We start from the raw sequence: 23,662 nt of genomic DNA on the forward strand, positions 1-23,662 counted from the left end.
AACTCCAGTTATAATTTATGCAAAGCTTATGTAAGTCACCTAGGATTAATTACCTAGCTCAGAGTCCAATTTATTTAGCAATTGAGAAAATTTAGACAATAGGTGGTGCATTTGCTGTTTTAAAATAAAAGGCCAGAGTCCTTAGCTCTGTTACAAGGCTAAATGTTAGTTTTAGAAATTCATTATTAGCAAGCCCCTAAACAAGTACTTTGCAATGCAATCTTTTTTGCATCATTTAGCCTGCAAATAATTTCCCTATTCAAACTCTGGACATATTAATGAAAGCAAACAAACCAACCCAGGAATGTAAGTTGTTTACATTATAGTTTTCAGAATCAACTTTTTTTGTTTGTTTCTCAGACTGAATTTGCCAGACTCGTAACAGGGGTCTCAGGAAATGCACTGCTAAAATGTTGTGACGCTTTGGGGGAAGTTTCTGGAACACCCAATAAAAGCTATGAAGGAGAAACCTACTCATATGCAGAAATCCAACACCAGACTTGCGTGCACTCTACGGAATAATGGGGACTTTGAAAAACAACGCAATAGAGTGTAACCGAGTGATAAATGAGGGTCATGCGTGGGCTGTGAGGAAGGAACACTCACAGGCACAGCAAACTGTGCCCTCTTCCGAGGAGGAGACCTGTTGGCCACAAAGCCCCTGGGCTGAGCAGCGCTGGGACAACAAATCCCCAGCCAGCAGAGGCAGCTCCAGGGCCACGCTGCAGCCTGGCTGCCCCAGGGAGCTGCTCCTTGTGCACATTCACACCAGACTGCCGTCTGGGGAAGGTGCTCTTTGGGACTTCCTGTGCAGCATCTGCAGCTGGGAAATCCTCCTGTATGTGCCCTGTGGCTTTAATCCCTCCCCAGGTCTTGCTGTGGTAGGACAGGTGACCAGGCCAGGTACTGAGGCCCCAGAGCTGGCTTTTAGCCTCCCGTCTGCCCCTTTGGCTTTACAGGCAGCTTTCGCGACCTGGGGTTTCGCTGTGCGTTCAACATTTCCATGCAATAACTACAAAGCCCTGCCTTGCGCAGTACATGCCACTCACGTCGTTTCACAGAACTGCAAGTATTTTCTAAGAACCAGCTTGAGCACGATCATTTGGAGCACGGTGGATGAACAGCTGTGCAGAGGCGCTGCACCAGGCATGGAGCACACTTCTGGACGGGCTGCAGTTATCAGGGCTCCAGCAACAACTTGCCTCCAGTCAACAGGGACAGACTGTTCTACAGCAGCTGAGGTTTTGGCCTAAAGGAATATAAATATTTGGGTATCATGTTACTTGATTGACTCACTAGATAACTTAATGGGAGACAGCTGAACCAAGCCTTAAAGAGAACACGCGTGTTCCTAATGTAAAGCTCACAAAAGCTCCTTTTCGTGTACCAGCTTATCTTAAGGGGCAGTTATGCTTTATGTGGCCCATTTTAGAGATGCTTTAGACCTGGTTCTGATGTACAAGGTATGTTCATTTTGTATTTCCCTTTATTTACTCAGACATTTTATTGTAATAGAATTCAACAGACTGCATCTAGTTTCCTCACTGTTCGTTTGGCTGGACCCTTCCAGTATGTTAACCACATCTTAGTGGCTTTTCACCTACTACACTGATACAAAACAAAGCCAAATGAAGTATTTGATGTGAAATTCTTAATGATGTCTGCTGGCTCTCGACAGTGGAGGTGGCCTTCCATGGGTTTTCTGGAAGAAATGTCCTGCAGAAATTGATCAGCGGCTCTTTTATTCCAGACACATTTCACATTTGTAGGTACTTAACAGATGGCTTGCTTTAGTTAATTCTTCCAGAGATAAGTGATCACTAGCTCACAAAAGCTGAGTCTTAAGAGTGTGCACTGTAAATCACATTTTAGCTTCTCTGCAAATCTTCTGCACTCTTCCTGGCTGCCTACAGCTTCCTACAGTCTCATCCATTGGGAACTATGTAACGTGTCCAAGCTACACACCTTGAAAAATGTCAGCTACTGTGAATACGGCTGGAGGTACAAAAGAGGACAGGAGATCTGCTGTACATTTCCTTTTCTGGAAGGAATTGGGAATCTCTTCCCTGGAGAACTGGGAAGCAAGAGGACTGCTCCCCAGGGTGTGGGCACTTCAGAGCAACAAGGATGCAAAGGACACCAAGTCCTTAGTGATTCACTGCCACTTCTCCACTCTGACTAATTCCCTTAGAGGGCAAGGGAAGCTGTCAGAGGTCCTCTGATTTATGGCTGTTCAATGTTTGGCCCTCCTTCTGCTGAAGCTGCCACAGCAGCAGCCCTAAGGACAATAGCTGGGGAGAGATCCACAGAGAAAGGTCCCTGGGAAAGGGGCTCACCCTTCTTCCTCCCTCTCCTCTCCCCTGGGAGGTCTGTATGCTGCTTCTGGTTCACAGCAGGTAGATGTAGCTGCTGCCCAGCACAGACACAACTCAAAGAGCAAATGCAGACCTGGTTTTTACACCTTCCCTGCTTAGATTTGGTAACAAAGATGCTCAGCCATTCAAGCATTCAGGGGGGTCAAAGTGGGGGGGGAAAAAGGGTGAGGGGGGCTGTGCTGTATTGTCTCTGCACTGTACTGCCTCTTTAAAATTAGAAATGCACGGACAGCTTCAAGGTGCCTCCCACTGAGAAAAGGCTTTAGATGCATACACAGAGGCAGCCGAGCTATCCTCCCCCCTGAGCTACAGGGCAGACCTGCTCGGGAGAGAAATGATCATTCAGCGAAGTCCTTTGGCTGCTTCTGTAGTGATCCTTTCTCTGCTCCAGTGACAGCAGCGTATTTGCAAGGAAGGAACCAGGAGGCTATACCCAGAGTGCCAGACACCTCGAAGAGGACGAGAGCAACTGCAGGTAGTTAGCTGACGGTGTTATGTCACTTTGTGGGTGGTTATGTTCATTTATTTTAAAGATCTTTCCTGGTATTTTGCAGAGAAACCTGTCTGAAAGAAATACTGCTCCTTGTTTTGACCAACATACCGATTTTGTGTCCAAGTAATTGGTTAACACCTCTCTTCTATGAATGTTCACATTTCCAGGCAGCTGTGGTGATGTCTTACAAAGCAGTTAATTGTTTGAACTGTTATTTAGTTTCAGGCTTTGGCTTTCTGTTATTCTGTTGTTCTGCAACTCAGTTGGAAAAGCAATGTGGAGACAGAAGTTGGACAGAACCAGAGTTTTTCTCAGAAATTTATTAAGCTTTGGTACACCAGGGGCTGAGGGTGGTTCTAGGGAAGGAAGCAGGACAACAATTGTGCAGACTGTCCTTTGTAGCCACGATGGGCATTGCTCAGGAGTGTCTGACCTGAAGACTTACTGCTGCAGAAAAAGCAGTAATCCCCCCGCTTCTCTCCTGGGGGATGGGATGGGACTGTCCTGACATCTGGGAGTCAGGTGTGAGGATTACCAGATGTAGCATGGGAGGATGCAAGACGACAGACCCCTCATCAATTTGATACAGAATAGAGGAAAAATTAGGGAGTAGATTGGATTTTTTTCCTCTGTGCAGAAAATAAATCCGTTTTTAATGTTTGGAACAACTGCCAGTACAAAGCCTGTTCCTCCCTGTCTTCAGAAATCCAAAGCACTTTTGTCTTGCTTAAGGAAGATTCTCCCTTTCACCTCAAGAACCTGTCCAAACTGCTGTTCCTGTGAATAGCACGTTTGTGTTCACGGCACAGCCCTACGAGCAGGTTCATGGGACAAAGTCTTGTCCGTGCAAATTGGCCAGACTCCACTGCTTTGACAGAAGTAGTAATAGATTATGCTGGTTGAAAATCTGGGGCCCCTACTCAATTAATAGCTGCCAAAAAAAAAAAAAAAAAAAAAAAAAAAAGTGCTGGCTTTGCTCTTTTCTTGGATCTTGGCAACTTTTAATTAATTAAGAAATGTATTTATAAGCCAGGACATCAGTTCTTTTTTTTTTCTTGTCTATCACACCTTCCTGAGACATGTAGCATAAAGCAAAGACCTTGCCCAAGAGAGACATCGGATGCTTCTCAAACTGAGGTGTCATCTCCTTTTAGTGTTTTTTACCTTGCACAGCGATGACAGCACTGTGGGCTCGAAGGCTGGCAGAAGTTTGAAGTGGATTGTACGCTTTTGCTATACTGACATTTCAGTCAGTGCTGAAAACAGCATTTCATCGCTGGGTAAATAAGACTGCCGGGTGTAACAACCAGTGTATTATGCAACTCTAGGGATTTTACGATAATTGAAGCATCCTTTCACAGGGTATTTCTTCCCACTGTGCGCAGCCAGCGACAGAGCCGCAGGGCAATCAGGTGGATATTACTTTCCCTCAAGCACAGTATTTTTGCTGTAATTTCCTCTCAGGAAATGTTTTACTCTTTTTGTTCCCACAGACAGAGATAAATGATGCTGTTGCTCTATAGTCTCTTGGGAACAAAGACAAGGTGACTCACTGCTCACAAGAAAACTTTGGATGAGGTCTCTTGCCTGCTACTGTTGGGCCCTAACACCCTGGGTATTTTTAACCCCAGACCAAGGGCCAGACAAGCCACGTGTCAGAAGACAGACATGGCCACGGAGCAAGATGAACATAACACAAATGCTACCATCAACCTCAACTTTGCTGCAATCTACAATCTCCACGATGGGGACTTAACCTCCTTGAGAAATTTCTCCTTCCCTTTCAATTTCAGTTACAGCGATTATGACCTGCCCCTGGACAGCGAAGATGACATGACCAAAACACGCACCTTCTTTGCAGCCAAGATCGTGATCGGGGTGGCTCTTGTTGGCATCATGCTGGTCTGTGGCATCGGCAACTTCATCTTCATCGCGGCCCTTGCCCGCTACAAGAAGCTGAGAAACCTCACCAACCTGCTGATTGCCAACCTGGCCATCTCCGACTTTATTGTTGCCATTGTGTGCTGCCCCTTTGAGATGGACTACTACGTAGTACGGCAGCTGTCCTGGGAGCACGGCCACGTCCTCTGCGCCTCGGTCAACTACCTACGCACCGTCTCCCTCTATGTTTCTACCAATGCTCTCCTGGCTATAGCTGTTGACAGGTAAGTGGGGTGCTACGACTGCACATGGAGATGACTTCTGACATTGCCTGTCCCGTTTTCCAAGTCTTTAACAAGCTCAGCTGTTCTGTAGGATGTGCTGACGTCAAGGTAGGTACAACGCAGACCTGGCTATCTTGTTTCATAGCAATTTACTCACATGTGGTCATGAGACTGTCCCAGAGAAAACTCAGTGGAAATTTCCTGATTGAACTTTTCAGGTGAAAAAAACAATCATTTATTAAAGCAATTATTTTCCATAAAAATATACCTGACTCAGTGTAGGATGAATTTTAGGAGTGAGGGGAAAGGGAAATCAGAAACAGTCAATAGTCCAGAGAGGAAGGTGTTCATCAGCAGTATATAATCCTGACCCAATTTTATATCTCTAGGGAACATTAACTACTGGGCTCCGCAGCTTTTCTTTCTCAGTCTCACCTCTTCTACAAACAGGGAAATAAATAGTCTTCAGAGAGAGAAATAGTTAACTGGTGAATACAGAATTTAGCAGCTGAGTTTCCTAACAGGGTTATCGCCTTACAGAATATGTTTTTCTCCCTGTAAGGTATTTTTCCCAGCTTTTGTTTTGGTGTGAAAGAGAATAAAAGATAGGATTTCTATCTAGCTTGCAAAATAGGGTTATTATTCTCTGTCATGCCCTACTGAGCAAACCCAATAATCACTAAATTAACCATTTGATAGTACTGATGTATTCGCTGGATGCTCCAACACAGCAGCACATACTCAGTGCCTGTGACCAGGACGTGTCTCCATTAAAACACACTCCTCTCTCTTTATAAGCCTCTCTGATGATGGCAGAGCAGCGAGCCAGGAAACATCCAAATGTCATTTACAGAATCCATGTTAATGATGAAACAGTGATGCTTGCAGCGTCCAAAAAATGATAAAATGCTACACCAATGCAGACTCACAGAGGTTTTCTTACAGCCTTCACAATGGGGTGAGCAGAACACAAAGATACCCTGCACTACCTGCTTTGAGCTGCAATCCTGGGATATTTCTATGCTTGCCTCTCAGTCCAGGAATTTTAACAATGTCATTTAATTGTATTCTTTCTTACCACTCCTGTTCTCTTAGCCCTGTGCACTGCGGACCCTGACAGGCTCAAGCACGGTGGATCAGCTTCTTGCTGACATAAGTCTGACATCACAAATTCACAGAAAGACAGAGACCCACAGACTAAACTGTTTACAGAAATAAGTCATCTTTTGTGTATGAACATAATACACATCTCCGTATATCCTCATCAAATACACGTGGTATGATTCATTTAAGAACTTGTCACCGTTCACCATAATAGCATTTCCACACACACACACCCTTTTCCCATTTCTCTTATATACCATTTTTATTCTAGTCGAATGTTGCCTAGTTTTTAGCACCTGACCCAAAAGACAACTCAGGACCAGTTTAACCCTGCCAGTGGTTATATACCTCAGGCAAAGCTGATTCAGCTTTCATCGAGGTCAACAAAAATCCATGGAAACATCTCCATTCAGAGATGTTTTGCCCTGCATGTGGGAAAGGACAACCAGCTCCTGTGAAACAATTCCTTAATCAGTATCTAACGCAACAACCTTTACACAGCCCGGGGGACTCAGGCTTAAGTTTCTAAACACTGTCATTTACACATTACCATTTCCTGTTACATATCTTTTTCAGCTTCTGATTTATTTTTTTTTTTTTTTGAAAGCCCTTCTACTGCATCCCAGGTTGATGAAGTAATACAAGTCATTGAGCCCTTTTGCCTGCTAGGAAATCAGAAGATTTCTAGCATATCTCCCCACACATCTTTAAAAACAACCCTGGAAATGATTAATCACTGAAGTTTGTTGTAAGAACACATTGTTTTGGTTTTATTGCCTGTTATGTGTGAGCTTTTGAATTGGTAAACAGTGAGAAAGCTGATTCATTTCACAACCAACCATTCCATGTTGGTTGTGTCATGTGGGTAGCTAACTATTGAAACTTTTCCCCTATTTAGGTCATTTTAAAAGGTTTGCCTGCATAGAGAGAGTAATCCTGCCCTATAGGACTTGCCTCATGTAGGGCTCTCTCCCACCTTTCTGGATGTCTGTTTGCACAAAACAAAGGAATTACACATATTTAAAAAACAATGCAGTGTGAGTGGAGAGGATCTGAAGAGCAAGAACTTGTGCTAAGGGCCCAGTGCCCATGCTGTAAATATTATGGGGGGGGGGGGGGGGTTAACTATAGCTGGGTCCCCCGGACTGAATGCTCATGGGCACTTGGTGTGTTTTAGGGACATTTCTGGAGCACATCTTTTTAGGGCAGTTTCATCTAAGTCCAGTTCATGTGCTCCAGCACCACTCTGCAGTGACAGCCAAAGTGTGTTAAGCAATGACAGCCAGGAAATCCACCACAAAAGCTCCCTCCTGATGCCACTGTAGAGATTTACCTCATCCAGCCAAACGTTCTGCTGAGCTGATGTGCATACTTTTAACTACATACACGTACGTTATCCCACAACCTTCTTTCCCCAGGACCCCATCTAAAAATACTCATTTATCAGCTCCACAATGAGGCTGAATAAGTCTACTGTCCCTTGACATCTAGCCTGCAGTATTAAAAGTAACGAGCAATTTATCTGCTTCCAAGATCTGTCTTGTGAAAAGCTCCACTGACTTTCCATTTTATTTTAGAATAAATGCATCCTGTGGATGCTATCTATGTATAGGATATATACAGATAGAAAAGCTTCTGAATGAATGAGTAACGCTGCTGTTTGAAACAGTCCTTTGTGTCAAACACAGTCACACTGAGAGCTCTGGAGTTTCTCTGATAAAAATTCCTCTTAGCAGAAGCATCCTAATCTTTCTAGTGTAGAGGTAGCACTCTAATATGAGCTCTTCTTACATCTACAGCTTCTTTAAAAAAAAAAAAATAACAATACTCCTCCCAAATCTAACCAGACAAAAATAAATGAAAAAAATAAATAAATAAATAAAAAATAAAAAAACCACAGTGAATAACATTTGGCCCTAGGCCCTTTTTAACAGAATTGAGGGTCCTTGATTGATCATGCAATGTGCTTCTACTTCTCCATACTTCCTCATGAAACACCACAATGCCTCTTGCAGCTTTACAGCCATAAGGATTGCAAACTAACTCAACTTGTCCAGGGTGGCCTATTACCTAACACGGCATATTTAAGATTAATTAGCTATAGTCACCTCCAGGAACCTAAACAAAAATTTGCATGAGTAGAAAACGGATACATAGTCCTTTGTTGGTGGCTTGAAAACATGCTCAGCTGTAACCATTATTAGTATCAGCTTCAACTCTTCACCCCATGGATTAACAAGGAAAATAATAAAAACACTGTTGGGTATGTTTAAAAAGAAATCCTATTCAAATAGGCAAAACACGTCTAGGCAAAACACTCTTCTTCTACATATTTGTTCTTTTATCTGCACCTGACTAGGTGGATATTAATGTATGTTTTAAACTCTGACCTGTACATGTGCTGTCCACCAAAGTGTTTCGAGGTGCTGTATCGTGGCACGTCCTGGATACACCACCACCTGCACATCGTGTTACCTTCTGCAAATGTATTTGTCAGTAGTAGGAATATTCCCTCCCTTTCTCTCCTAGTCTGTCCACAACTTCCATACGGGTGATCCCTGTTAAAAAGGAAAGGTGGGTGATATTAAATTACATCTTTTTCTCAGTTTGATTTCATTCGTAGATGGGAGTTTAAGACTGATTTCTTAAAACCACCCTCAGGCACCCAAATGTACACTCACATTTTCAGATTGTCACGTACCCACTGTCTTAACAGACTCCTCACACACTTTCTCCAGAACTTCTGTCCAGGTTTAGGATCTCACTTCTAGACTGCTACTTTGGACAACTTTATACTTAACTCTTTAAACAAATGTGTCAGTCTAACAATCACAGCAATTTCCTTCTGCCTAATTCTGTCCGTTTGTCTTTTGAAGAGTGCTCTGATTAACAATGTTTCCAGGCTTCACTTTGAATGTATTTGTCTGTTCCAGGTATCTGGCCATTGTGCACCCACTGAAACCACGCATGAATTACCAAACAGCAACCATCCTGATTGCCTTGGTCTGGATCGTCTCCATACTCGTAGCTATCCCGTCTGCATACTTTGCTACTGAAACTGTATTATTTATAGTAAAAAATCAGGAGAAAATTTTCTGTGGTCAAATTTGGCCAGTTGACCAGCAGATATACTACAAATCCTACTTCCTCTTCATCTTTGGTATCGAATTTGTTACACCTGTGATTACGATGACCTTATGTTATGCCAGGATCTCTCGAGAGCTTTGGTTTAAAACTGTACCAGGATTTCAGACAGAACAGATCAGAAAGAGGCTCCGATGCAGAAGAAAAACTGTAATGGTACTGATGTGCATCCTGACTGCCTATGTTCTCTGCTGGGCCCCCTTCTATGGCTTCACCATTGTCCGTGACTTTTTCCCCACAATCTTTGTGAAAGAGAAGCATTACCTTACCGCTTTTTACATAGTTGAATGCATTGCCATGAGTAACAGCATGATAAACACAATGTGTTTTGTAACTGTAAAAAATAATACCATGAAGTACTTCAAGAAGATCATGTTGCTCAGATGGAGATCAACGTACAACGGAAGTAAATCTAGCACAGATTTCGACCTCAGAACAAGTGCAATGCCAGTCACAGAGGAGGTAGACTGCATAAAACTGAAATAAGTTTTAGGCAGTTTCTAATCTCATATATTTTGGAGGGGGGCGGGAAAAAGGAAACGATGCCACCTCAGAAGCTCCTCCCTCTTCTGTGGGAATACCCACCACTGGTGAGAGGCCTGAAGAAGCAGCTCACTGTGGGTTTCCACCAGAACCCTTCTGCTGGACTGCTGTATAATCCCATAATTCAGACTGATGCCATGCGTCAGTTTACCCATCTGTAAATTTGGGATGTAGGCACTCGTTTTAGAGCCATTTAAAACTTAAGGAGAACAAAAAAGTCTGTGAATGCATTAAAACATATTACAAAGACCTAAGAGTTGACTGCCACTCCTAGCCATGATGTCTCTTCATTTCTTCTTAATAGAAATCTTTTACTCTCTTGAGCTTATCATTCTACCCTTAAGCTGGTCAGTGTCCTTTTCATTCTCAGTGATGCACAAGATAGGGAGGACAGCAAAGAACACCAATTTTGCTTCACGTCCCTCTTTACCCTCTCAGTTTACCTCTCATGACGAAGCTCCTCCAAGTCTGCAGACCACCAGCTTTCTATTATCCAATGCGTAGCATGCTCTTACAAAAGGCAAGCTCTCTCCAAAGCTAAATACTGCGTCACAGTCTAGCAAAAACCTCAAGCCTCTTCATGTGATACCGGGTTTAAGAATCTGTTATCAGCATTCCGCCTTGTAGTTTTCTGTAGTGTTACTCTATTATGTATTTGAAACAGCACAGCTACAGATTGTAACAGGAACTGGTTCCCTTCTCTCACCTCCAGGCTCCTTAAGGCCAGCTTCTGCTGCCACGAGTCACTGGGCACCTCGCAGAATCACAGACTCAGTCGTAGAGGTGGTCGACAACCTCCAGATTGCCGAGGCCACCCCCTGCTCCAGCAGGGTTGGTCAGAGCAGGTTGCCTGGGATTGTTTCCCACCGAGCTTTAACTGACTCCAAGGATGGAGACTCCACAGACTTGCTGGGCAACTGCTGCCGGTGTTCAACAGCCCTCACAGCAAAAGGGTTCTCTTATGCTCAGATGGAATTTCAGGTGTTTCAGTTCGTGCTCATGTCCTGCTTTTCAGTGGGATGCGTATAAAAGAAGAGCACGTTGGTGGGAAAAATCCACGCCTAGAGATCTCACCAGGTCTGTGCACACCTTCAAAATATGGTACAAATAGAGCCAAAACAATACAAAGATCAGGAGATGATCTGTCCTGCAAGCAATGGGGACAGACTCTAGGTTTCAGCAAGCTGGTCACTGCTTGAGTTGAGTAGCAAATTGTCTGGTCAAATGTGAGGCAACGACGCAAGGCAAGTTCTGCATTGCCTCCCACAATGCCATTTTTACTATTCTCATTTTGTGCAGCTCCAGGATGAGTGTTTCTTAACTGGTAATTGTGATAAAACTGGTGACAGCAGCAGTAAGACATAATCATTTGAACGACACATAAAACATCATGGATTTTTGTGTATTGAAATCAAGTCTTTTCTATCGTGATGACAAATGCTTGCTGTTTTAAAGTATGTGGCATCACCCACTTTTGGAGTAAATGGCTTTTGTAAATAATTTGTCTACTTGTGAATATTAAGTGAGCAGCAAACCCTGATAATAAAACAGTAAACACACAGTCAGTATCAGCATTCTGGATTATTTTCTGTGTTTTTCCCTTAGCCATCATTTTTCTACCCAACTGACTAACATAAATTATCCAATTTCTGCTAAAGAAAAACTGCCAGGCCAACCAATTAAGTTTAACGGCAAAAGGATATTCAAATCCATTAAAGTGCTCAAATCCTCTTGTCATTAGCTGCTCTTAAAAATGAATGTTGGAGAGATCTCATAATTTCCTCTCTTTGGGAAAGCCATTACTGAAATAATTCTTTTAAATGACTTTTTTTTTTTAGGGAAATAGGGAAAACCCACTCATTTCCCACCCTGCCAAAGGAATCACAAGGACCAGAGACCTGCAGTATTACATCATCGAGAGCCGTAATGCTGGGATTTCTCCTGAAATCTCATGATTTCTCCTGAAACTATCTGCCCCCGGTTATCTTCTGACAACTGTAGTAGCTATCTGGGGGTTAGCTAGCAATACTACCTGTTATTAGTGTCCTGATACTCCTTCCACCAGTTTTTCCTAGACTCTTCTCAGGGGAGCAGAGCCACACAACCAACGATTTTCCACATCTGGGAATTCACCAGAGGTGGAGTTATCACAAAAAGCACAACGCCCACCAAATTGCCAAGCAAAAACTAGGGGGAAAAAAGTTGCTTTAAAATTTTGGAAATTGCTGTTTGTGCTCTGTTGCCCCACAAGAGGAAATTCCCTAAATTCCAAAGGGAAGCTCTCAAAAGCATCCTCCAGGGCCTGGAGGTGACAGACTGCTTGTGGGCTGTGATGGAAAAAAGTCCTTCATGGGTGTTCAGCAATAACTCCTTGGGGTCATAAAAGAATTGATTCCTCAAAGGCCTAACAATAATTGCATGCTCAGCAGCATTTTTTCCCAGGATAGCAGCCATTAACTTCTCCAGGACAAAATGCAATGTTTTCCCTAGGGTAAGAGGGAATAGTCTGCTCTACACACAAGACTAAAGCTACTCCAGGGTGCAGAGCAGTAACTCCGCCAAGTGGTGCCGGGCATTAACTCTTCCAGGGCAGTGCAAGACCAGATTCTCCTGTGGTCACTTGACAATAAACCCTCCTGTACCATACTGGCTAGGCTCTGCCAGAGCCCCTCAGCCATAAAACCACCAGCACCATGCCGCAGTAGACTCCTGCAGGTCTATGGGGCACAAGCTCCTCCGTGTGAGGCAGCTCTCTGCCTCAGCTTCTTTCCTCTTCCAGTGATTCTCAGCAAGTGATGCCACTTATTCTTAGTGCCTTGGTTTCCCTGCAGTCATTACCAGGAAAAGGTTGCTCGTGCCCCTTGAGCCCCATTTTCCTGTGTACTGGGTCTGGCTGGGATGTTAACTTTCCCTGCAGCAGCCCATACAGTGCTGCGCTCTGCACTTGTAGCTAGAACAGCAGTGGTATCACACCAGTGTTGTGTCTGCTGCTGAGAAGTGCTGGCACAGCATCAGGACTCTCTCTGACCCTCCTAGGGGGTGGGCAAAAAGTGAGAAAGAAACATCAGCAGGGCAGCTGACCTAAACCAACCAAAGGGATATTCCATACCATATGATGTCACACTCAGCAATAAAAGGTGGAAAAAGGAAGAAGAGGGGAGGGGTGGGCTCTCGTTGCGAAAACGTCTGTCCTCCTCCCGAACACCGGCTACGTGCGTTGAGGCCCTGCTTCAAGGACGTGGTCAAGCATCGCTCATTTGTGGGAAGTAGAGAGTAATTTCTTTCCTCTGCACTTCCACATAGCCTTTACTTGTTTTGTTTAGTTATTCCCTTTCCCCCTCCCTTTTCCCCTCCCCCTTTTTTTCCCTTTAGTTGAATTGTTTAATAATAATATTTCCTTAATTATATATATATATATATATATATATATATATATATTTTCCCCTCTTTAATTAAATCATCCTTATCTCAACCCGTGAGTTGTTCTTTCCTTTACTTCTTCCCCTCCTCATCTGAGGAGGGGGAGTGAGAGAGCGGTTGTGGTGTTCAACTGCCTAGCACGGTAAAACCACCACATCCTGACACACCCGTGGCCCACTAAGGCAGTGCTTTCAGCAAAAGCAAGCTGCTGCCTGAAGTCTTCTCATTTTGCTGGCCTGGTGTGCCCAAACCTGGAGGTCCTGCCTGCTACACGGGGTCAAGCTGTGGGCCAAGGAGGCTTCAGTCCTGAGGGAGTCTGGACCAAGGGCTGTGTGCTCAGGGAAGGCTACAGGATGAAGGATGTGAAGCAGGGTTTTATCTTCCTTGTAGCATATCCCATCTTGGGGAAATATAAGCAGAAATTCAGCAAGATAGCTCAGTTCTGCACCTGCTTCTGCCATCCCCCAGCTCCTAGAGCCGAGGGGAAGAGCAGCCTCCTCTAAGTGTCACTGCTCAGCTGAGAAGCTCTTCTGGCCTGTCTGGCGTTTCCATACATTGCCTGCAAAGAGCCCTAAAGCAGAAGCTGCTACTGCCCCTGTTGGGGATTTAGGTTTTGACACAACACAGTCATGTTTTGACATCGATGTTTTCCCAGCAGCAAAGCAGTGCTTCAGCCTCAGCCACTGGATGGGGCGGGAGGAAAAGCTGTGCTTGGCTTTTGACTGAATGTGTTGTGAGCAGCATACCCCGAAAGACACAGCCCTCCCAATGGGGAATGGCAGCAGTCCCCCATTCCCTCATCAGGCAGCCAAGCAGTTGCATTGCCTTTAGCCCACGTCTGCACCAACTCCAAACACCCCAAAACCTGGCACAGGATTCACTTTCAGGGACCAATGTCTGCTCCCAAACTGAGCAGCAGCAACTGAGAGCCAAGGGCAGCAAGCCCAAGGGCCTTGCATGGGAGCAAAAACACCACGGCGCTTTATTGTCCCCACATAATCCATTTGGTCTAGGGAGTGACAGGGTCTGGCCCCCTTTGCTGTGCAGGGCTGGCCTGCCACCCGGAACTGCACTTAAAAGGACATTAAAAAAAATCCCTGACAGGGCAGAAGTGTGCAAAACGGACAGGCCCTGACCCAAGTGTCTCCCTTGGGGTGGGGGCTGGCAGATCCTGGTCTGAGCAGAGCAGTGAGGGAGCAGGGCAGACCCATGCTCCTTAAAGTGAGCTGTGGGGGGAGAAAATAATAATAATAATAATAATAAACAAACAAAAGTTTTTTTGTATCTGCTCCACTCACTAGGGAGCACAGCTGCCTAGTGGTGCTCCCCTGCGTCCCTGTCAGGCGGGGTTACCCTGCTGCTTTGTGCCCTTCCCTGCAGAAACACCTCCTCACCTGCGCTGCACGGCAACCTTCAGTGAGGGAACTGGGAAGGGCCCGCACTCACCTGGGGCTCTGCTTGCCTGAGCCATATTTACAGAGAGAAAGAAAAGCTCAAGCTGGGAGGAAGGCAGCATCTGCCACAGAGGAGAACCAGCTCCAGTTGCATGGCAGCAGTGAGGGCTTCAGCAGGAGGTGTGGGATGTGCCAAGGGGAACTGGGGTGTTGCATCCTTCTGAGAGCTGTTAGGAGCATTTAGATGGAACATGCTGTGAATAAAACACACGCAACCTTGTCTCCTTTGTGGCTCACTCCATTTTTTAGTTGCAGAGGTAAAGATGTGGTATTATCGTGGCTGATTCCTGTTCAGCTGTCTCCCTGTGGCACGGCTCCCAGGTGAGGGGTATGAAGGCTGTGGGAAGCAGAGTTATCCAGCAATCACAGGCTCACTTCATTCTGCAGCAGCAACTTGAGGAATAACAAAAGTAAAATCCAGTCTCTGCTCCATTGCACTGGGTCTGTGAAGAAAAAAAGAAAAATGAAAAAGAAAAAAAAAAAAAAGAAAACAAACAGCCGTCACTAGAAAGCAAAGTGGTGAACCCTGAGAGTTACCAGAGGAAAACAACAGCTACTGTCAGCAACAAGCACTGAGAACAAACAAGCAAGTATTTCAATAAAGCAATAGCTGTAACAGAAACTGTGGTCATTGTCCCTCTATCAAAGGAGGATGGCCTAAAGAGCCCTGGCTGGAGTATTTAGGTGGACATGAGATTTTCCAGAGATAGAATATTTCATGTCCAGAAATAGTTAGGACGTGAAATTTCCCTGAGAACCGACCTGTTCAGGAGCTCAGCTTTAATGCTGCTCCCGCTTGTTTGTGCCTGACTGCCTTTCCTGTGGTGAGAGCACCCTCCAGCTGCCACCTCTACCACTCAGCATCACACACACAACGCACAGCCCTGACAAATGTCCCTGCTCACACCAACCTTAGTGAAAAGGCCTCACAGACACTCAATGCCATTTGTGGTGGGAAAAAAAAAAAAAAGTACTGCAAAACCACCACAGGGCAGAAAAAAGTCGAATAAAGAAAAGAACAATGCTGCCCTCTCCAGCTCACCACTAATCCTCTTCAGCCATATCCTTTGCTGAAACCCTGATCTAAAGATTCCACCTAAACTACCACGAAATGACCCTATTCTACTGAGGAGACTTGGAGTGCTCCAGTTTGATAAGTGACCTTAAGTATACATCCCAGAACACAAGATCAAGCAACATAAACTAAACTACAGAACCAACAAGTGGATTGCTACTACGTAGAACTAATACTGAGACTCAAGCAGAAGATTTCCTCTCTCAAAAACATGAAAGAGTAGCAATAACAGGAAAGAAGTATCAAAGATGGTAATAATCACATGCCAATAGCAAACCTAAGAAAGAAAGAAATATAAAAAGAAAAAAAAATATGAAAAAAACAACAAATTATGCACGATGAAAATAAAAGAAAAAAAAATAAATCACGCGACATGTAACAAAGCCCTCCTTGTAGCCTGTGCAATGAAGAACATGAGGAAAGCTTTGCTGAGAAGAGCTCACTGAACAACACAGAGCGAAACACTCCTCAAGAGCTGAGTACGGAAGCTCACCTACAATGTGCAATAAGAAGAATCCAACAGCCACGCAGCAAAACATTCCTCAGGAGTCCCGGAGTAAAGCACCACAAAAGCTGCTGGATTCCTCCATGTTCATGCACTGAAGTACTCCTGAAGGGCTGTGCTGTGAAGAAAAAAAACAAGATCGTAACAATGAAGCACTCCTCAAAAGAGTGCACATTAAAAAAAAATAATAATAAAAAATCAGAACTTGACCAATGAAGCACTCCTCAGGGGTGGCGTGGTGAAGCAGTCCTCAAACACTGCACTTGGAAGAAAAGACAGACGGATGAACCATGAAACACTCCTCAAGGGACACAAAGTGTAAAACAAATCAAAAACAAGATGACAAAGCACTCCTCCCAGGGAGAGAACTGAAAAACAAACACACAAACAAAAAAACCTGCAGTGAGAAGCACACCACAGGGGACAGAATGTGAAAACACCACAACTGCACAATGAAGCACTGCTCAGGAGAAGTACTAGGGAAAAACAAACAAACAAAAAAGAAAATAACAACAACAAAAAAGCTGCTTGATGAAACACTCCTCAGGGTTAGTGCAGAGAAGAAAAAAGGAAAGCAGGTAGGATAAAGCACTCAGGGGCATTACAATGAAGAAAAACACCAAGCACAGCACAAATAAGCAATCCCAAGGCTCCACAAGGTCAAAAAAAAAAAAAACAAAAAACGACAGAAAGCTCCATGATGAAGAACTCCTCATGGGACATGTGTTGCACAAAACACAAGAAGCTGCATGATGAAGCAGTCATCATGGGTAGCACTATGAAGAAAAAAACAAAGGACGCACAATGAAGCACACCTCAGAGGCTGCTCAGTGAAGAAAACACCAAAAGCCACACAAAGAAGCTTTACTACGGGGCCACAGCATGAACAAAACATAAAAGATGCACAAAGAAGAAACTCCGCAGTGCAGAAAACACCAATAGCTGAAAGAAGGATTCCTCCAGGGTCATGAAGTGAAGAAAACACAGAAATCTTCATGCAAAAGCACTCCTCAGGGGGCACAAGATGAAGAAAACACAAAATGCTCCAGTGTGGAGAACCTCAAAAGCTGCACGATGCAGAACTCCTCATGGGACGCAGGTACGAAAACACCAGAAGCTGAACGATGAAGCAATCCTCAGGGCCTGGAATGAGAAAAGAAACATCAAATGTTAGATGATGAAGCACTTCTCAGGGGCAACAAGATGAAAACAGTACCAAATGTTGCACGATGAAGCTCTCCTCGGGGAAAACATGGTGACGAGAACCCCAAAAAGCTGGACGATGATGAACTCCTCAGGGCTGCAATGAAGAAAACACCAAAACCTGCACGATGATGCACTCCTTCATGGTCGCACACTGAAGAAAACACCAAACGCAGCACAGAGAAGCACTCCTCTGAGGCCACAAGGTGAAGAAAATATGAAAAGCTCCATGAAGAATTACTCCTCAAGTGACATGGTGAAAAAACTCCAAAAGCTGGACCATTAAGATCTCCTCAGGGGAAATGTGGTGTGCAAAACCTCAAAGGGTTGATGTTGAAGCACTCCTCAAGTCGCAGTGAAGAGCACACCAAATACTGCTCAAGAAAGCACTCCTCAGAGGCTGCTGTGAAGAAACCCCGAAGGATGCATGATGAAGAACTCATCATGTGAAACATGGTGAAGAGAACCCCAAAAGCTGGACAATGCAGAACTCCTCATGGGCCACAGTGACGAAAACTCCAAAAGCAGCACGAAGAACTCCTCTGCACTCGCAAAGTGAACATCAAAAGCTGTATGAAGAATCACTCCTCACGGGTCACAAGGTGAAGAAAAACATGAAAAGCTACACAATTAAGCTTTCCTCAGGGGAAACGCGGTGTGGAGAACCTCAAAAGCCACACGATGCAGAACTCCTCATGGGATGCAGTGAAGAGAACACCAGAAGCTGCACGATGAAGCAATCCTCAGGGCCTGGAATGAGAAAAGAAACATCAAATGTTAGATGATGAAGCACTTCTCAGGGGCAACAAGATGAAAACAGTACCAATAGTTGTGCGAAGAAGCTCTCCTCAGGGAAAACATGGTGAGGAGAAACCCAGAAGTTGGACAATGCAGAATTCCTCTGGGCCGCAATAAAGAAAACACCAAAAGCTGCACGATGAAGAACTCCTCCGGCGCCACAAGGTGAAGAAGACATGAATAGCTTCATGATGAACAACTCCTCATGGGCATAGTGAAGAAAACATCGCAAGCTGCACGCAAATGCACTCCTCGGGGCCACAAGGTGAAGAAAATACAAAATGCTCCATGAAGAATTACTCCTCAAGGGCAAGGGCGAAGAAAACACCAAAAGCTGGACAATGAAGGCCTCCTCAGGGGAAACGTGGTGAAGAAAACCTCAAAAGGTGGACATAGAAGCACTCCTCAAGTTGCAGTGAAGAGCGCACCAAATGCTGCTCAAGAAAGCACTCCTCAGAGGCTGCTGTGAAGAAACCCCAAAAGCTGTGCGATGAAGAACTCCTCAAGGGCCACAAGGTGAAGAAAACAGAAAAAGCTGGATGATATTGCTCTCCTCAGGGGAGTCGTGGTGAAGAGAACCCCAAAAGCTGGACGTTGAAGGACTCTTCAGGGCTGTAGTGAAGAAAACACCAAAGTCTTCACGATGAAGAACTCCTCAGGGGATTTTTGGAATGGGAAACGCCAAAAGCTGGATGATGCAGAACTCCTCAACTATCGTGAAGTGAAGAAGACACTAAAAGCTGCTCAACAAAGCACTCCTCAGGAACTGCAGTGAAGAAACATCAAAAGCTGCACAATGAAGAACTCCTCAGGGGTGCAGTGAAGGAAATGCCAGAAGCTGCACGATGAAGCAATCCTCAGGGCCTGGAACGAGAAAAAAATATGTTGGAAGATGAAGCACTTCTCAGGGGCAACAAGGTTAAAACAACACCAAAAGCTGCACGATGAAGCTGTCCTCAGGGGAAAGTGGTGAAGAGAACCCGGAAAGCTGCATGATAAAGAACTCCTCAGGGCCACGGTGAAGAAAACCCCACAAGCTGCATGAGGACGCACTCCTCCGGGTCGCACAGTGATGAAAACACCAAAAGCTGCATGCAGAAGCCCTTCTCTGGGGCCACAAGCAGCCCGTCGGCCGCACCTCACCCGCGCCACCATCGCCAGAGTGCCAGCACTCCCCAGCACCACGTCACCCACCCCGCTCTGTGACACCTCCGCGGCCTCACAGCCAGGCGCCGCCCCATTGGCCTCCTGCCTTGGTGCCTCTGGGCGCAGCCAATAGGGAGGCCGCTGGCACTTGTTGCTAGGCAGCATGGAGCTGTGGCACCCAATGGGTGCCGGAAGGCCGCAGGGCACTGCTGGCCTCCCAGGGCTGAGGCCTGGTGCAGTGCCTCGCAGGAGCGATGAGACCTCCTTGACACCACCTCCAGCTCTGCCTCGCCTTGCCCCCCGGCCCTCCAAGAGGCACGTTTTGACCAGAGGAGCACGCAAACTGCTCCAGCAAGGTGGCAGCAGCATTGTGCAGGGTACACTGACATTGCCAGTCAATAAATCCCTCCTCTAGTAAGCCCCCGGCGACACAGCATACACTGCCCGCTTTGCCGTGCTGCCCAGAGACATGAAATGGAGTCCTCAAACTCCTCAAAGGCTACACAACAAAGCCAGTTCTGCTGACACAGCCCACGGGACGAAACTCAGTTAAAACCATCCACTGTGAGAATGTAAATCTCCTTCTTCCTCACCAAAACTCCCCAGTGACACAGAGCTTTTGCTTCAGCTTCTTGAGGAACTGCATCTTCGGCGTTTGTACAGCTCTGCAAAGCTTCTGCTCTGCAAACTTCTGTGTCTGTGGACTTTGGAAAGACCAAGGCCCCACTACGCAACTCACCCTTAGATGTCTGCTTCAAAACACTTTGATTTTCCCAGGAAGTTGAATAGTTTGTTAGTGGCTTCCTTCACAGCTGTTTTCTCCTGACAAAAAAGATCATCCCCATATTGTAACAGAACACCTCCCCGAAGGTTGGAGTTGCTCAAAAAATTGTTCTAGAACTTGCCCAAATAAATTTGGTGGCCCCTGAGGTAAAATAGTCCATCTGTATTGTTCCTTCCACCCCATGTCAAGGTCTTTCTGCTCTAAGGCAAATATATCTTTGCTCCCAGGGTCTGAGAACACTCCATTAAGAACATCATTATTCCAGCCTAACAATTTTCTCTTCAATTTTTTCTTTCCAGTTTTCTCTTCAAATGCACAATTTATTTACCAAATCCTTTCCCACCAAGTTAGTCCCTGCCTCGGGTGCATATAGGAATTGCCTAGTGCTTGTTTTATCCCTAGTCTCAGCCTGGTGTCCCCAAAAAGTGGCACTGTTAACCCAGTCCCTTCTACCTCCATCGTATTTAGGGTTTCATTAGGGTTTCATCATTCAACAATTCTCATGATGGGCAAAACATCATGAGAGTAGAGAGAGAGAAAGATTTCCCCCCCCAAAACGCCCCCTCCCACCTCCTCCCCCCCCAGCAGCGCAGGGGATCAGGGCAATGGGGGCTGCGGTCAGTCTGGAGCGCTTGGGCTCCACTGCTCCTTCTCGGTCACTCTCTGCCCCTGCTCCACCATCCTCTGCAGCGTGGAACCCTGCTCTACCATGGTACACCATGGGCAGCAGGGAGAGAGCCTGCTTCACCATGGTCGTCACCTCAAGCCACAGGGGACTTCTGCTCTGGCACCTGGAGCACCTCTCCCCCTCCTTCTTCACTGACCTTGGCATCTGCAAGGCTGTTTCTCACTCCTCTCTCTCTCCCAGCTGCTGTTCCACAGCAGGTTTTTTGTTTTCCCTTTCTTCAATCTGCTCTCACAGAAGCACAAACAACATCACTTAGGGGCCCACCTCTGGCCAGCAGCAAGGCCCTTCCCTAACATGGGGCAGCTTCTGGATTCCCTTCGCAGAACCCACCCCGATGCCCCCCTGCCTGCTACCAAAACCTTGCCAGGGAAGCCCTCTGCAGAAGGCAAGAGAACTCCTCAAGGGTTTGATCTGTTTGATCCGTTGAACTCCTCCTAACCGTAAAGATCTAGAGCAGCAGGACTGAAAAGGAGGAGAAGAAAGAATGACACTTAGCACCTCCTAGTACAACAAAGAAAGAGCTCTACATGAAATGATCGCTTGGCAGACTGAAAACAAACAGAAGAATGTGCTTCTTCACACTTCATGCAGCTGAGCTGTTACTCTGGCTGCAGACATCGCAGATGCCAAATATTAACATGAAATCCAAGAAGTTATTCATTGAAATCAGAGAAAAAAACTAGAATGAAGTGCACGGAACACAATAGTGCGTGTTCAGCCTGTACATTCCCTGAGTTGCAGGTAGCTGGAAGCAGGGAGAAAATACTTAATAACACTGTGTCCTTACCCTGTCTTTTCACTTTTATCTGGTTATCTGTTGTCTCAGCCCCGCATTTTTGGTCTGGATTGCATAGTCCTTCCATGATTTTAACTGTTTTTCTGACTTGAGCATCAGTGGAAGGATGGCTTTTCCTGTTTTATAGAAATTGGAGCAACATAAATCGTCTAATAACAAGTAGGGGGAAGCTTGGACATAAATCTTCCTGCTACTTTTCAAATAACCCAAAGGAAGAGAGAACCTAAACAGGATTTTTGATGCAATCTTCTCCCGTTTTGCAAGATTTCAGGTTTCCTCAAACAGACAACTTTTATGATCCTCTCCTGGAGTACTCTCACTGGCATCATGCTTCAACTATGAGGCAACACGGGGAGAAACACAGATATCAAAAGCAGGGAGAAAATAAATAAAATATAAGGATACACTCACTACTGATTTTAAGTCTGTAGGTACTTTTCTCTTTCCCCTTTGTCATTGCTGACAAACTGGTGGTATTATCTTGCTCCTAAAGAAACAAGTCAAAATACCTCTGATACTGTAGTCAGGTGATGTAGCTACAGGATTGCAACAATGGAGAGATGGCAACCAACCAGAAGACTTGTACCAGACTTTGGGTGACGATATGTTCAGTTCAAGTTTCCAGGTGTCTGTCTGTATCACTTAGGTAGACATCTATCTACTCACAGCCCCATGAAATCAGCCTCTTGCACTTATGTTCCCACATAACCCAACACTGCTTGGCCAAGGTCTTCTGCCATTTCTTGTCCCCAGTAAAAGAATGACCTGCAATCCTGAACTGCACGTGCTGGGCATGTGTTCTTCCTTCAACTTACCAAAAATACGTATTTCAGCTGCTCTGTCCCCTTCTAGAATAGCTGCTCTCTCAGGGATCACAACAGCCTAATGATAACATGTCCACTTCTCTTGCTCTGGTCTTCACAGCTATAGCCTTCACAGTTATTGTGGAATTCTGTAAGCTAGGAAATAATAAAGGTCTTTACCTTCAATTTTAGATCAATATACACTTGCATCCTCTCCCTTCTAGCCTCCCTGTGACCTCAAAAGAATTTATGGATTCACAGTCTCTTCAGCAGGACTGAACTCCTAAGGAAATGGAGTTTTGGCTATATACAGGCTGGAAAAAGCCTTTGCATTTGTGTTCTGGGGTGTATATAGCTGTATTTAATAACATTTCTCAGATTAAGTACAGTTCAAAAAACAAAAAACACTTCTAATTAAGCATATAAAAAGGTTAACAAAAATCTGCTTTATCCATCAGACTAAATTGTAGCTTGTAGACATGCTTACTACTAATACTGGATGCTATGAGGCTGCAATCCTGAGGAAGTGAAGGGGATAATTTTAATCTGTTCTTGAACAAAGTCTTCGGTTTATTTTAGTAAAGAATCCCAAACACTTTATTCAATAAGAAACACAGGAGAGCTAAAGAGAAGCAAAATCAACTGTGTGAAATTTATTGCTGATGTCAAACAGTTGATGATGGTACTTGATACTTTCTGGTCTTAGCTCCACAGGGGAGCCATATACTGCTACAAAATATAACTGAAGCTTTTGTTCAACTCACTGCCAAAATGATATATATTTCCAAGCTACAAGGAATGGTAGTAGTTTTACTCTACCCACCATTTTGCTGATTAGGACAGCTGGTTCCTGCTCCTGGTGGAGTATGAGAAAAAGCTGCTTCTATCCAGAGTCAAATATATTTCAAAGATTACAACTCCTTTCAATTCATTTTTTGCATGTAAACTGCTGGTGTGAATAAGACTTATACTAGTGTAAGTTTGCTAGATCTAGAAATCAAAGTCACTTATTTAAAAGATTTTTACTTCTTTTAGGCAATTACTTCAGAATTGCTCTTCCTTCAGGTTTCCCTTTCCCTTAGTGAGATGGTACAAAACATAACCCAATGCAAAAGAAGTATGAAGAGAAGAGGTTGTTACCTGTTGGGCTCTGTCCATGGTACCTA

At 44.9% G+C, this 23,662-nt stretch overlaps 1 protein-coding gene across 2 annotated transcripts; it reads left to right on the plus strand.

Moving 5' to 3' along the window:
• The first annotated feature begins 1,350 nt into the window (after nucleotides 1-1,350).
• LOC118164589 (prokineticin receptor 2) lies at nucleotides 1,351-11,389 on the plus strand. Of its 2 annotated transcripts, XM_035322204.1 has the most exons (5): nucleotides 1,351-1,463; nucleotides 1,873-2,850; nucleotides 4,362-5,033; nucleotides 8,667-8,711; nucleotides 9,071-11,389. In XM_035322204.1, the coding sequence occupies exons 3-5, from the start codon at nucleotides 4,537-4,539 to the stop codon at nucleotides 9,765-9,767; spliced, it is 1,239 nt and encodes a 412-aa protein (XP_035178095.1). In that variant the 5' UTR covers nucleotides 1,351-1,463; nucleotides 1,873-2,850; nucleotides 4,362-4,536; the 3' UTR covers nucleotides 9,768-11,389. The 2 variants fall into 2 exon arrangements, with proteins under 2 accessions (XP_035178095.1, XP_035178096.1); XM_035322205.1 differs by lacking the exons at nucleotides 1,351-1,463; nucleotides 8,667-8,711 and having other exon boundaries at nucleotides 2,558-2,850.
• Nucleotides 11,390-23,662: the final 12,273 nt, after the last annotated feature.

The sequence above is a fragment of the Oxyura jamaicensis genome, chromosome 3 (assembly GCF_011077185.1).
Source record: "Oxyura jamaicensis isolate SHBP4307 breed ruddy duck chromosome 3, BPBGC_Ojam_1.0, whole genome shotgun sequence".
NCBI lineage: Eukaryota > Metazoa > Chordata > Aves > Anseriformes > Anatidae > Oxyura > Oxyura jamaicensis.